Source organism: Sphaerodactylus townsendi, linkage group LG10 (genome assembly GCF_021028975.2).
Source record: "Sphaerodactylus townsendi isolate TG3544 linkage group LG10, MPM_Stown_v2.3, whole genome shotgun sequence".
NCBI classification, from domain to species: domain Eukaryota; kingdom Metazoa; phylum Chordata; class Lepidosauria; order Squamata; family Sphaerodactylidae; genus Sphaerodactylus; species Sphaerodactylus townsendi.
The window spans coordinates 22,971,273-22,986,277 of NC_059434.1; the positions used below are offsets into that span (position 1 = coordinate 22,971,273).

Below are 15,005 nucleotides of genomic sequence, written 5' to 3' on the forward strand. Positions count from 1 at the left end.
GATGGGCAAACAGACACCAATGTGTTTAAGGGGGGAAGTTCTTTATCTGAGCTTCACATTCCACTGAGGGGGGAAGACGTCATAGTCATGCTCCATTTGTGGAAGAACGCAATCTACTTACAGCAGCAACAGGGATAAGAATTTCCACAAACAACCCAGCAAGCGAGTGCTTGATGTCTTTATCTTTTACTTCCAAGAAATACTGCGCACATTCCTACATGCGTAAGAAAAAAGTTATCAGGTTTTTGTGGCTCATCACCTTGTTTAGCGACTAAATAATCACAGTTCTGGAAATACACTACAACAGAAGACCATGTAAGCAATTTTGAACTGAGATGAACATACAAGATTAATTTATCCTGCAGTCATACTTTTAAAGGGAAAAAATCAGAACACTGGTCCTTTGAAAAAAAACAACAACACGTAACTATTTAGAGATGTTATGCATGGAGATGCCATGATCAAGAAAGCCAATGGGGCTGTCGTACGGACACAGTGAGAATGATCACTCCCTTATGCTACCTAGGAAGTTAATTTTCACACACATCTCAGATTCAGCTTCCAGTAGCACAGATATCACCATCACTCACATCTCTGGACTGCGACCATTAATATTCCCATACCCATAAGATTATTAGCAATGCAAAAATTCAAACACAGCACATTCAGCTTTACCAGTTATAGTGATTTTACATATTAGTAGTCTTTGGAGAATGTGAAAATATATAATTCCTAGATTATTCATTTGATTTATGAAGAGAAATAAATATTTCATTTCTCAAAGCAGTATACATGTACAACTAGCCCAAATGAGCAAAAGTAATAGTAGATGATGTAAGTGAACTAAATGGAGGAACATAACTTTGATAATTTGCAGTATTAGAATGTATTATCTTGATCTTTAAAAGATCTGTATTAGCAAATTAAGATGGTTGATTAAGTTTTTTTAAGATAAAAAACTTAATTGACATTTATAATGGCTGTTGGTAGAAAAAGCTGTTTCAAAGCAAAAATCCAAACTCCACAGCCACATAATTCCTTTCATTACGCTATACCCTTTTTCAAAGGATCTAGCCTGATGAAGTATTCTAGAGCACTCAGACACTGGTGCACACTGTGTGTTATTCTGACTGGTCCCAATAAAACGTATTACATGGCTTCTGTGCATGGTAATGTGTGCCAGCATGACTCAAACCAAACCCATTTTAGCTCAAAAGTGAAAGGAGCACATTTACCTGCATGAACTGAAATGATGCTTCAAAATCCTCCACAGGATACATTTTTACTCTGAAAAACTTCATCCCCATAATCAAGCTGATGATACTTTGTACCACATGAGGACTCTGTTCTTTTTGTCTCAATTCCTTTAATTCTGTGACAAACTTCTTTCTAACAGCCTGAAACCTACATCATAGAAAGAGCAAGCCGCCAAAGATACTATTTAGGAAATTATTCCAATGCCAAGGAGATTTTCCAACCCATATTCTAACATTGTATGGTAACTCCATGATAAAAAGAAACATATTTAAGTTAGTTATGAGCAGACCTGGGCCATTTGGGTGACCCTAAAATTATCTGGCGCCCAGACCTGGATAGCTCCATGCTAGCCTGATCTTGTCAGCTCTCAGAAGCTAAGCAAGCATCAGACCTGGTTAATATTTGGATGGGAGAGCTTCAAGGAATACCAAGGTGGTGTATTAAGTACACAGAGGCAGGCAACGGCAAACTTCCTCTGAACTTCTATTGTCTTGAAAACCTACCAGGATCATCCGAAATCAGCTGTGACTTGGCAGCAAAAAAAAAAAATCTGGATTGTGATCTCAACAACTTCAGTTCTGAGCTCATATAATCCCCTACCATTCCACACTGTGACACTTTTAGAGAATTGTGACAAGTCAATTTCCTGGTTAATGTTTGCTCACTGAAGCTCATTTCTCCCAACTGAAAAAAGGGATGAGGAAACACTTAAATGTGACAAAACCATGGGACATGTGCAATATTTTGGGGAGGTTCTGAATGGTAGTCCTTAACAAGCTCTCTTCCAGTCCTTTGGTCCAGCTCTGTTTCATTGTCACTGGTCTCAGAATGTCACTGGTCTCAGAAGAGGATGAGTCACAGAAGAGGATGAGTGAGGGGTGCCATGCAAAGGAAAGGGAGTGGGGGAGGGGAGGGGGTGAAAGGTGCAATGCAAGGGTGGGGAGGGGGTCACATTGTCACTGGTCTCACATTGTCACTGGTCTCAGAAGAGGATGAGTCTGGTTACCACATGAACCTGCCTAGAGGAGATTGCTTCAGGAGTACATGTGATTTCTCTGGCTCTCTTATTCATTTGGAGAACCTTATGCAGCTCTTTCCAGAGCTGCAGACTTGAGCTTCAGCACCTGGCAAAGCTAGAGCAAAGCCAAGCGCAGCCACGCAGTGCCTATTCTGTGTCGGACGTCCCTTTGCTCGTTCTGATTCTGAGCTACTCAGCTGGACCAGCTCCTGCACACCAGCCATTTAAGAAAGGGTGGGGCCTCTCAGCATTTCCCAGACTGGGGTGTTGTGTGGTTTCTGGGCTGTATGGCCGTGCTCTTGTAGCATTTTCTCCTGACGTTTTGCCTGCATCTGTGGCTGGCATCTTCAGAGATTCTGGCCGTGAAAGCCTTCGACAATACATTTCCCAGTCTTCTAGCCTGACCTTAGCCAGCCATTGTTTCTACTCCTGAGGCACGGAGGAACCCCCCCCCCCCCCCGGCCTCTCACACATTCTTCCTGCTTCTGCCAGCCACCCAGGCACCAGCAGACCCTTTAAAGTCACCCCCCCCCACTCCCACCCCCACTCCCTGCTGACTCTGCCTGTTCCACCCGACCACTGGAGCCCACCAATATCTCCTCAGGTGAGTGGAGGTGCGGAGGCTTTGGGACACTTATTCAAGCCATTTTATCATTTAAACTGTATTTTATATTAGTCTGTTTTGTATGCTAATAAAAGGCTATCGAAATCAGGACACTTATTCACTAATTTGACAATGAACCACTAGAAAATTGAAGTTTTTAGGCTTAATACAGAGATTCACTTGCAGTAATTGTTCACAAACTTTTATACACAAAAATCCAAAAGAGGAAGACTCTGGATCTTGGAATCCTAATATATAAAGAGCAGCTTACTTTGATTGTGCAAGAACTCCTATTACTTCTGCATATAAATCTGCAATAACATGCACATTCCCAGTATTGGTTCCTGAATACCTGCAATAGGAAAACGATGTACAGAAAATTAAAAACCACAAGATGTTACTACTCACAAATACCTATTATCTACAGCACTGTACACAAATTTCAGAAATTCATCATCTGCTAGCAGATGCTTTGAAATTAAGTACAGAAAAAAATCCCTCTATCATTTATGCCAGCATTTAATCTTATGTTTCCACTTCAAATCAACTATTAAATATTCAAATTTTATTATTACTCTCTTGCCTTACTTAAATGAACAGTGGCTACTACAGCACATAATAAATTTCTGAACAAAAAGTATTTCCATGCAGAAAAGACGTAACGTGTAATAATCATTACATTTTATATGTATGGCATGAGCTGGCAATGCCTTTCCAAAGGTATAAACAATACAGCAAAACAGAACTAGCTACAATACAACCTCCTAAGGATAAAAATTGATCTTACTGTAAACTAGCAGTAAAGCCCATTTCAAACTACAATGGAATGTGCTCTAGACGGGGGGCGGGAGAGTGTGGGCAGAGGACTGGGCAGGCTGGTAGCAGGTTTTCCTGGCTGCCTACCTTCTCCACCACCTCCCAGCACTTCCCCCCTCCCACTCCAGAGTCACTCTGACACTCCACCACTGCTCTGCACCACCAAGTCAGGCCTCACAGGTGGGTGGCTGTGGCCTGGATGGGAGTTAGGAGACCAGGGCCTTGGACAGGAGGCTGGCTTGGCGCTGCTTTTCTGCCAGGTTGGGATTGGTTTTTGGGGTCGGGGTAGGGTGGCAGGAGAATGGGAAGGCAGGTGGGAGTTCTGACGAGAGGGGCCAGGTTTGGTTTTGGGGGTGGGTGAAAGGTGGCTGGATGAAATGGGGAAGCAGGTGGGAGGCCTGGTGGGAAGGCAGCTTGGCACCGCTTCTCCACCAGACCTGGGTTGGTTTTGAGGGTGAGAGAAGGTGGCTTGGGGAATGGTGAGGTGGGTGGGATGCTCATCAGGAGGGCGGCTTGGCACCGTTTCTCTGCTGGAACAGGATTGGGTTTTGGGGCAGAGTGGCTGGGGAAATGGGGAGACAGATGGAGGCCTGGCAGGAGGACGCAGGAGCCCGGCAACTTGGATGGGGGGGAGAAAGGCATGAGGGGAGCCCTGACAGGAGTAGCAGGTAGCAAAAGAGCATGCACTGCTAGAGCGATGTTGGTTTTGAGGGTAGGAGGCAGGGGAGAGGATGGTCACAAGACTGAAGAGCAGAGCAGCAGACAGCAAAGCTTGGCCAGGGTGTTTTCTCGGGGTGATGGGCAGGTTGGGGGGGGGGAGTGTGAAGTTGGTCACGGGTGGAGAGAGTGGTGGCGGGCCCAGAGGGTAAGGTGACTTCCCGGCGCCCTGCACCAGGCTGGGCTTGCTGCTGGATCAGGAAAAGATGGGCCGAGGTATGGCTGGAATATAAGGCACAGACCTCTGACCAATGAGTACGCAGGTCTGAGTTCTGCGCACCGACTGGTGGGGAGCTTATCGCTGGAAGGCAACTTAGGGTGCTGCATGATATATGGTGCTGCATGATAATCAAACTATTTCAAGCAATCAATTAAAGGAACTCAGTACACTGAAAAACATGAAGATTCCTCATTAAGGATTGTTTTGTCTTTACAGATAAGAGCACCCACTAATTCTAGTCAATGTCCAGATACGATCGGAGTTTGTACAAGTCTTCAAGGGCAAGTGGTATCTGTAAAAAAATTGAAACAAATAGATTCCCATGTCCACTGTACAAACTACCAACTTAAACACTTACAGAAAGCAACCCAACCACACTGTTGGGTCCGTCTCATTTCTGGAACAACTCTCTTACTAGGGCTGACATAGTTATTGGACATTAACGAGATATGAGTTGCTTTCTGTAAGTATTTAAATTGGCAATTTGTACAATGGAGATGAGAAACTGTTTGTTTCATTTTTTACAGACACCACTTGCCCTTGAAGTCTTGTATGAACTCGGATCATATCCGGAAACCAGCTAGGTTTAGCGGGTGCTCTTATCCATGAAGAGAAAACAATCCTTAATGAGGAATTTTCATGTTTTTCAGTGTACTGAGTTCTTCTAATTGAGTGCTTGAAAGAATATGATAATCATACAGCACTGCCAATGTACTTTCAGCTTTTGTACATATGTTTGTAAACAGATTATATGATACCGAATAATTTTGGGGGTCTTGCTCTGAATACTTTTTTAAGGGTTTTCACCTTGTAAATATTCCTAACTTACAAAACCGTTGCTGCTAGCCGTGTTCAGTGCACTTCATTTTCATTTATGTTGCACTAACTTCCACTTGCTCATTGTTTATTACTGTACATTATATAAAAATGGACAAATTCTTGTCCATTTCTCTTTAAGATGTAGTCTTTTTTGTCTTAAAAATGTTTCAATAACATGCAATCAACATCCAGACAGCTAATCAAAGAGACTTGTTGGAATTTTGAAGAAATGTTAAATACATTTGCAACAACAACAAAAGATGTTCTTACCCTTCTTTGTGTTTAAAGTGCTTAAAAGCCAAATTTAGAACTTCATGAACTAAAGGATCTGGCACTGGATGAACAGGTATCTGTAACAGATTAAACATTTTGCTCATCCTTATTGCTTAAATGTTCTATTAAAACGCAAATCACACTAAGATTAGACAAACATATACTTGCCATACCAACAGTGTAAGATATGTAATTATAAATGTGCTTGAAAACTGAGTTTTTATTAAATCAAAGGTTAACTACTAGGAAGCCATGTACAGGTTTTCTAATGTATCCAGAAAGATCTGATTTCACCAGTTCGTATTATCTGAAGATTTAATGTTACTTTCTGAGTTGTTGAAATTTGTCAGTGCCCGATTTTTTTCCCCTTCAAAGATTCAATTTATATTTTTAGAGAATTATTTATACATTATGATTATATGTGAATCACATACCATATTCTAAGTCTGGGAAAGGAATAAAATACTGTTTCCCTCACATCAAAGGGAAACACTACTCAATTTCTCAAATCCAGTCTGAGGCCACGGGAGACCTCTTCTCCTTTCATTTATAGAACATTGTGACAGACCCCCTCACCTTCTCAGCTCACTGAGGTAGGGAAATCACTCACTGACTCATCTCGTCAGATTCTTCCTTCATTTTTCATTTCAGGGACGGAGCTGCTTCGGATAATGGTAGCATAAGGTAAATCAGAAGCACTTTCCCTCAGCCCAGTAACTGTCCCCAGAAGGTGAAGGATGCCTGTTTTAAACTTCTGACAAATCTTTTTAGGCAAAACTTTTTTGAATACTAAAAAAGCAGGCAGCCATCAATGTAGGTTCATAGCCATAGGCACAAATATGGGCTACTTGGGAAGGGAACGTTCTAGAAAGTTCAATTTTTTTTAACATAGTGCATCCTCCAAATTTTAACAGTAAGCAGTTGGCTCAGTTACATCAATATCTCATATATTTTTCCCCACTGGAATATAAGCTTTGATTTAATGGATCTAGATTTTATCAGAGATGTAAAGGGGGGAGGGACACACTCGAAAGCAAAGAATGCTTCAGGGCTGAAAAGATTAGGCCTCAGCTTTGCATGTAAGAACTTAAGCAGACTATGAAAATATTCAATAGTTTTAAACAATTAAAACCAAAAAGATTACCAGTGAAAGTACATAGCTTGCAGAAGTTAAAGAGCTTACCTGTTTTAGAACTTCTACTAAGACTAAACAAAAAATAAAATCTACAGCTAAGTCCCTCCTTTCAAGTAGATAGTCTCTCTCACGTTGCTGCTCATCCCTGAAAGAAAAATTTGACATAGCATCAATCTTCTCCCCCTTATGTGCAAATTCATACATGTATATCATCAATATTGATTGAGTTCTTTGTTCCTCCCCAAATATATAGCACATCTGAAATAGTATAGCTAAAACAAAGAACATAAGAACAAGCCTGCTGGATCAGACCAGAGTCCATCTAGTCCAGGACTCTGCTACTCGCAGTGGCCCACAAGGTGCCTTTGGGAGCTCACGTGCAGGATGTGAAAGCAAGGGCCTTCTGATGCTGCTGCTCCTGAGCACCTGGTCTGCAAAGGCATTTGCAATCTTACATCAAGGCGGATCAAGGTTGGTAGCCATAGATCGACTTCTCCTCCAAAAAGTTACAATGTAATAGCCAAAAGGAAATGAACTTCATGAGAGCTCCTGTGAAGTCACCCAAGATGCTTCTAAAGGTAACCTTGGGAATAACAGCAACTGGCAATGTTATTGTTTCTAATGAAAAGCTGCACTTCATTTTTCCATGCCACAAATTTAAGAACATACACTTAAGGTGAGACGCCCACTCACCCTTTAGATTTTGTGCTGGATCGTGGCCTGTACTCGTAGGATTCGTCTTCAGTTCCATTTTGGCGCTTGTACCAGTCAAACAAGGTGCGTAGTAAGGAGGGGAGACAGTGCTCTGCTACTGAGCTCATGGAGCTTATCAACTGGAAAGAGAAAAGGTTGAGCATTCCATTACGTGGTTTACTACCCAACATATTTTCACAACACTTCCTCGTCTTTCTTTTTAAAAAGTATATGATAAATATTACAATAATAGATGACAATATAAGCATTACAGGACTGGGTCGATTATTTGTGCACCTGAAGAGAAAAACTAAGGTCTGCCTACCAGAGGCATACCGGGCCTAAATGGCGTGCAGGGCATAACTGGCTCCCGCCCCCCCGCCCCCGTTTATGGCAGCCAGCAGAGGGAGGCCAGGGCTCAGGGGGCAGCTCGGACGGCCTGCAGGCGGGGCTCAGTGGTGGGCAGCCCAGGCGGGCGCTGCGGTGGGGGTGGCTGTGACCAACTCAACTAGCGAGCAGCTCCCCAGCATGGGGGAGCCGCCAGGCGCTGGCCGGGTCACCACACCACGGGAGAGGCCAGGTGCAGGGACCAAGCCGGCGTCCCCCCCCCCCCCCCCCGTGATGAAATGGCATGCGCCTGGGAACATGGGATACTCCTGCTGCCTACACTCATCTCCCCTAAGCTCTAAACATTTATTTAGATGTTTGTACAACTCTGATGAAGACTCTGGTGCTTTGTGAGCAGCCATCAGTACGTATGGATAAATATGTGAAGGCTTAGCAAACTGGTTGGGTAGCTAATGCATGTGGTGTCCTAGGCAAGCAACACTGCACAGTGTATAGGTGCCTCAGAACCAATTCCAACGGTGACGTCCATGCTGAGTTGTTTCAGTGCCACACTTCCTTAAGTATTCAGTTTCAAAAGGTGAGCAACTTCATGCTTGCAATAATGAAAGAGTTTGGATTGAGAAATTTATTTCAGCCTTTGACATTAGCAAGGGATAAATTTTAAACTCCTTTACGTTCTTGTCTGGTTCAAACTTTGGCAGGCTAAGCCCTACAAATAAAGTAATGAAGAGAGCCTGCTAATATGTGAGAATGGCCAATTGGTCACTTCCGTGAAGGGGCCATACCAGAGCTCTGATCTTTTAACATTCTGATAAGAGCACCAGGTGGTTTAGAGAGAATTTCCAGGCTTTCACTCCTCTACCCTAAGGACTACAGAACCTTTCGTTCCAGGCAATTGAGCAAATTAATAATATTGCTGCATCATCCTGACAAGGAGGCTGCAGAGTAAATCCTGCCCTGTTATCTTCAATTTGACCATTAGGGCCACCTGGTCAAGCAATCAGCTACATAGAATCTTCGATCACTTTGTATTAATCTGATTGGTTCTTGCAATTTTAGGTTCTCCCCCTTAAAGACAGTGAGTAAATTCACTAAATTCACTAAAGCCCCCCAAAATTGTGCTTCTCAGGGTCTTTCCACAGATCTAAAAATTACCATTTGTGAACAAGCCTACTGAGTGACCCAAAAACATCCCTAATTCCTTGCTGCAACGCTCAGGACTGAGGGACCTGGTTGTGAGTATTGTTTTGGATAAGTGTTTAGTTAGCCACTTTCCAGGGAACTGGTTTATTTGTTTTTTGCCTCATTTGTTACTGTTATTATTATTATATGTACTCAGGACAATTTTAATAACTTTCTATTTTTCTTTTCAAAGGTGTTTTGTGTCTCCAAGCTGGCTTCAACCTGTCCAGCACCCATTTCAATGGTTGAGCTCTGAGAAATACCTGAGCTTTTGGGAACTTCAATCTGCAGAATCCTAACTCACCGGGCTGACCTTCCTATTTAGTATTCCTACAGAAGATGGCCCTTTGGCTTCTATGCTTGTGGGATAGTAGCTGGTGTGACCTTAAATGACCTTGGGGTCATTTAATTTGAGATGTTTGGAGTCCTCCTTAAACAGGAGTATCCTTGGATTGAGGTATTGTTACAATCCCTTCTTTACTTAAGTTCCATGCAGACATTCAACTCAATGTGGGGTGGAAGACTTAAGACTGGCACAGCTTAGCCAGGTTCCCAGCCTGTCAAATATCTGCATGTGCCTGGTCTGATCCACCAAGGCTCTTCTTGTGTGCATGACGAGTACAATTACATTAGATTGGAAGTACCTGCTAGGATTCACTAAGTAGTGCATGTATGCTGCTCTTCATAAAACAAGATCACAAGATTTAGAGGATTTCTTGAGTATGTAAAGAGTTTGGATGCTGCAAATTTAAAAATAGGTTGCAGTACTGTATTTCTATTTTAGTGAAAATAAACAAAAACACAACAGACTTCCTTTACAACTTGATTTTGTGCATATGCAGAAGTAATCACTCAGTTAAGGTCAACGATGATTGCTTCCATTGAGCAACTACCCTAATTTAAACATTTCTGAGAAAATCTCACAGAAAACAGTCTTGAACAATTATACAATCACACACACATCAACCTGAGGTAAAATATACCCCTTAAAAATGCCAGAACAGGGCTGTGTTGCTACCCCAAAAATGAACAAGAACCTAGCAGCATCCAGAACATTTCTACAGACTGTAATTTCCTTCCAGACCCTCACCAAATAGTAATTCACCCTTTAATTCCCCATTTAAACATTATATTTGAAAATTTTTATCAACCAACCCACTTATTTGTTTACCAGCTTTCTGTCTACATAGGCTAGTGAGATAATTTTATAATTTTTAACTGATCTAGAAACAGAAATGCCTTTCTAACCTGGTCAAATTGAAGATCTTCACCTCTCTGAAGAGATCTGGACAAGAGTTTTTCCTGTAATTAGAATAAAACATTAACACATCAAGATACATCAGACAGTAGCTCAAGCTCTCATACTATTAACATTTTATCAACTATGTTAAACTTTTTAAAATGAAGAATTGTATCTGTTCATTATAACATTTTGGGGGCTATTGCAAATGTACAATAAAATCAGACAACCATATAAAATAAACAGCAAGTTTGAGAAATGACAAGCAAAATGAGGTGCATATATCAGTTATCCTACTAGTATCACTAAATTAATTCCTGAAGCTTTCAGTTGTTTATTTACAGTTATTAATCTGTTACAAGCAAAAACATAAGGCAAAAAGTTAAAGGGATAAATTTCAGGTGACTCAAGAGTGAGAGTGAGAGAGATATGTGCCTTTATGACTGTCAATGGGTAGAGCTGAGAGATGCAGCAAAAGGAGAGACCAGTTGAGGCTTCAGCAAGCAGCTGCAGGGCAGGCACTGGGCTGCCTCCTCGCATGCAGTCACGTAGCTACCACGGGGCAGGGTGGAGGGTGCTGCGTCCCAGGCGCGTGCAGTTGGGGTCACGTGGGGGCGGAAAATCACCCCCACACCCCTTCCCCCGCCTCACCAGGCCTGGCAGAAGCTGCTGCAGGCCGGCCTCGCTGGGTGCCCCTGCCCAGCCCCACCCCATCCCGTCAGCCAGGCCCCACAGTCTGGCTGGGCTGGGCTGGGCTGGGCTGGGCTGGGCTGGGCTTGGGCTGGGCTGGGCTGGGCTGGGCTGGGCTGGGCTGGGCTGGGCTGGGCTGGGCTGGGCTGGGCTGGGCTGGGCTGGGCTGGGCTGGGCTGGGCAGCCAGACTGCTTTTTCAGCTGGCTGCTCTTTGCAGAATACTTTCCAACTGGCAAAGGTGTCAGACGAGGATGTATTTTGTCTCTGAATCTCTTCAATCTGTATGCAGAACATATAATAAAGAAAGCTGGCTCAGATTTAGATGAAGGTGGAGTAAAAACTGGAGGAGGGGGTGGAATATGAACCATTTGAGATATGCAGATTACTGGAAGAAAATAATGAAGACCTGAAATGACTACTGCTGAAAGTTGAAGGTGCCAAAGCAGGACTACAGCTGAATATCAAGAAGACAAAATTAATGATTACTGGAGAATTACTCAACATTAAGGTAGACAATGAGGAAATTGAAATTTCTGAAGACTTTCTATTCCTTGGCACCATCATAAGCCAAAACAGAGGCTGTAACCAAGAAATCAGAAGGAGATTATGACTAGGAAGGGCAGCCATGAAGGAACTAGAAAAGATGTAAGTGTGTGCCAATGGCAACCAAGATCAAGTTAATTCCTACCTTAGTGTTCCCTATTATTATATATGGGTGCGGAAGCTGGACAATAAAGAAAGCTGTCAGGAAGAAAGTGAATTCCTTTGAAATGTGGTGTTGGAAGAGAATGTATGGATATCGTGAACTGCCCAACAAACCCAATAAGTGAGTTGTAGGTCAAATCAAGCCTGAACTATTCCTAGAAGCTAAACTGAGGCTATTGTACTTTGGTCGCATAATAAGAGGACAGAAGTCACTGGAAAAGACAAAATGACAGGAAAGGTTGATGGCAGCAGGAAAAGAGGAAGACCCAAGATGAGGAGGAAGAAGAGGAGTTTGAATTTATACCCCACCTTTCTCTCCTGTAAGGAGACTCAAGGCGGCTCACAAACTCCTTTACAACAGACACCTTGTGAGGTAGGTGGGGCTGATAAAGTTCAGAAGAACGGTAACTAGCCCAAAGTCACCCAGCAGGAATGTCAGAGTGGGGAAACAAATCTAGTTCACCAGATAAGACTCCGCCACTCATGTGGAGGAGCAGAGAATCAAACCCAGTTCTCCAGATTAGAGTACACCTGCTCTTAACCACTACACCATAGGCCTCAGTTTGCAAGCCTTGAGCAAGACTGTTAATGATAGGATGCTTTGGAGGTCATTGAGTCATAGGGTTGCCATGAGTTGGAAGTGACGACAGCACTTAACACAGACACCTGTCTTTTCCTTCATCCTATAACTTAAAAAAAAAATCATTCTTCCTCCACACCCAAGCTGGTATTCATGGAATGGTACGAAGGGGGAAATGGAGATTATATCCGCTTTCTACAGCACCTGCCCTACAGAACCTCCCCGACCCATAGATACTTCAAGGGTAAACAGAATATAGCAAAATTCATTCTTAGATCTCCAATCGGGCATGGAGTTTTAAGGGTGTTCTGCTGCTAAGTAGAACACAGAACATACAAATGCTCATGCTAGCACAGGCAAGCAGAAGTGGACGTTGTGCCAAACCCTGGAGCGGGGGGAGTTTATTGAAACTGCAGGACATTCTTGAAGCAGAATATCAAGATGAAGGCGCAAACAAGTGACCATTTGTACTCCTGAAAGGGGTCACACAACAAAACGTGTTAATAGCACTGCTCATACATTGAGGACTTGTTCAGTCTTCTCCAACAGCAGCTACAAAGCCTCACAAAACCACGGGGGAGGACACAAATATCATCCTGTGCACTGTGAGGCGGTTTTATAATGCCACCAAGAAACATCCAAGAAAATCTGGGGAGTGTTGTGCAATGTTCTTCTGCAATGTTGTGCTAAATTTTTAGTAACCCCTTAATATGAACCAAACAAACAAACAAACCATTTTATTTACTTACTTCATTTATATCCCTTCTTTTCTCCCCAATAGGGACCTAAAGTGGCTTTCATAATTCTCCTCTCCTCCAATTTATTCACACAACAACCCTGTGAGGTAGATTAAGCTGAGTGTGTGTCATTGCCCCAAGGTCACCTAGCATGCTCCACCGGCATAGTGGGAACTGAACCCGGGTCTTCCACCCGGGTTCATTCTGACACTTTAAGCAATTACAGAATAACTGCTCTCAGAGCCTTTCAAGCACCATCATTAATTTTAGCCTGTGTTTGTTTTCATTTCGATTTGGCAGGAGGGGTCAACCAGTCACTGATTCCTGTCCAAGGACAACACGACCTTTCCAGCACTGACCCGTGGAAGAAGAACACTGTGTCTGCTCTTTTGTGCATTGTATCCTTATTTCCCAGACCTCTCACTCCCTTCTCCTCCTACAAATTTTTCAGCACTAGAAACGCAACTCAAACATTCCTTTACATTCTTATGTCTCAACTTTCTGCTGACAGATGCTGCACGGAGTGGTGCATCATCTTTCTTCACGTTGTTTATACTGGGAATCCAGTATAAATCACCGCCTACTCCCCCGCTGCTACACATAGCGGTTTTACATTTGCTTTTCATTACTGGTTTGTTGTTGACATTTTGTCCAGTGCATTTGCCAAGGTATGATATCCCTTTAGGATGTGACTTTTTTGATGGTCCCTACAGTGAGAGCAGACATTCCCTGCTGCTATTGTAGTCAGCACATGCCAAAGCAGGCAGCTGTGCAAGAGCAGCACAACTTGTTCTAGCGATGCAGCCAACATGTACCCAGATCCCTTGTTTTTGCCTGTTTAAGATCATGTGAGATTTCCCAGCTAATATTTAAACTCCCAGGCCACTGATCAAAATATACACCCTGCAAAATTAGTACTAGCTCAGGGTCAGAAAGTTAAAAATACCTACATAAACTAAAAGGAAGAACTCAAAGAGAAGTTAGCCCTCTTCCAGTACGTGTAACCACAACTGTTTCTCAGGGAATGCTGCAGTCTTCCTTCCTTACAAAATACCCTGAACATCTCTCTGTAAGAATACCTGGAGGGGAGATGGGAAACACAACAGCTACGAAAGCAAAAACATATTCATTCTCAGACCACTATTGGTAGTCATAGGCGTATACTATGGGGGCTTGAGCCCCCACTGAGATTTGGCTGGGAGGTCTGACCCCCCCCCTCCCCCTGGAGATAACCAGTGTTAAGTCATATTGACGAAGTTACAATGGCAGCTGAGGCACAGGACTGCACCACCTTCCTGCTGTATCCTGTAGGCCAGGGGTATGCAAACTGTGGCTCTCCGGATGTTCATGGACTACAAATCCCATCAGGCCCTGCCAATTGGCCATGCTGGAAGGTCTGATGGGATTTGTAGTCCATGAACATCTGGAGAGCCACAGGTTGCAGGCCCCTGCTGTAGGCAAAACCAGTGAAGAGCCCACTCTGCAGGAAATGAAACCCTCCAGGTTTGCCATAGCTTCACCCCAGAGGAAACCAGGAAAAGGCATCCATTTTTGACTATGTGGCATGGCTGGGTTGTCTGTGGAGAGAAGAACATTCTGACCAGGTATCTGGGGTGATCTAGAAGGAACGAGGCAACAGCGGTTGCATCTTGGAGAGAGATGATTTGTTGAAATGTGAGTTCATAAGAAAAAGACTGTATAGCTAAAACGTGTGAAAATTGGAGAGGGGGGGTCTTTAAGGGCACCACCAACTGGCAGGTGGTTGTTTTTTATCCAGTTAGAAGATTTACATGCAACAAAACTACTTGAGGGGTCTCATGGCACAAACAATGAAAACAAAGAATTCTGTAAAATTAAACAGCAGAATCCCCATAGCTCATCAGCATACACTTGAGGCATAAATAAGCCAAATGGTGTAAAATGTTTTGTTTTGCTAGCATACAAGTACCTAAGAAGACATAAAGAAGCCA

At 43.2% G+C, this 15,005-nt stretch overlaps 1 protein-coding gene across 1 annotated transcript in view; it reads right to left on the reverse strand.

The window, feature by feature from the left end:
• FRYL (FRY like transcription coactivator) overlaps window positions 1-15,005 on the reverse strand; it is a 188,735-nt gene that overhangs the window by 88,035 nt on the left and 85,695 nt on the right. The window contains exons 3-9 of the mRNA XM_048508727.1: window positions 10,331-10,384; window positions 7,553-7,692; window positions 6,908-7,004; window positions 5,722-5,801; window positions 3,151-3,231; window positions 1,236-1,404; window positions 122-214 (exon numbers count right to left, since the gene is read on the reverse strand). Of these exons, the coding sequence (XP_048364684.1) occupies window positions 122-214; window positions 1,236-1,404; window positions 3,151-3,231; window positions 5,722-5,801; window positions 6,908-7,004; window positions 7,553-7,692; window positions 10,331-10,384 (714 nt within the window). The remainder of the gene's footprint in view (window positions 1-121; window positions 215-1,235; window positions 1,405-3,150; window positions 3,232-5,721; window positions 5,802-6,907; window positions 7,005-7,552; window positions 7,693-10,330; window positions 10,385-15,005) is intronic.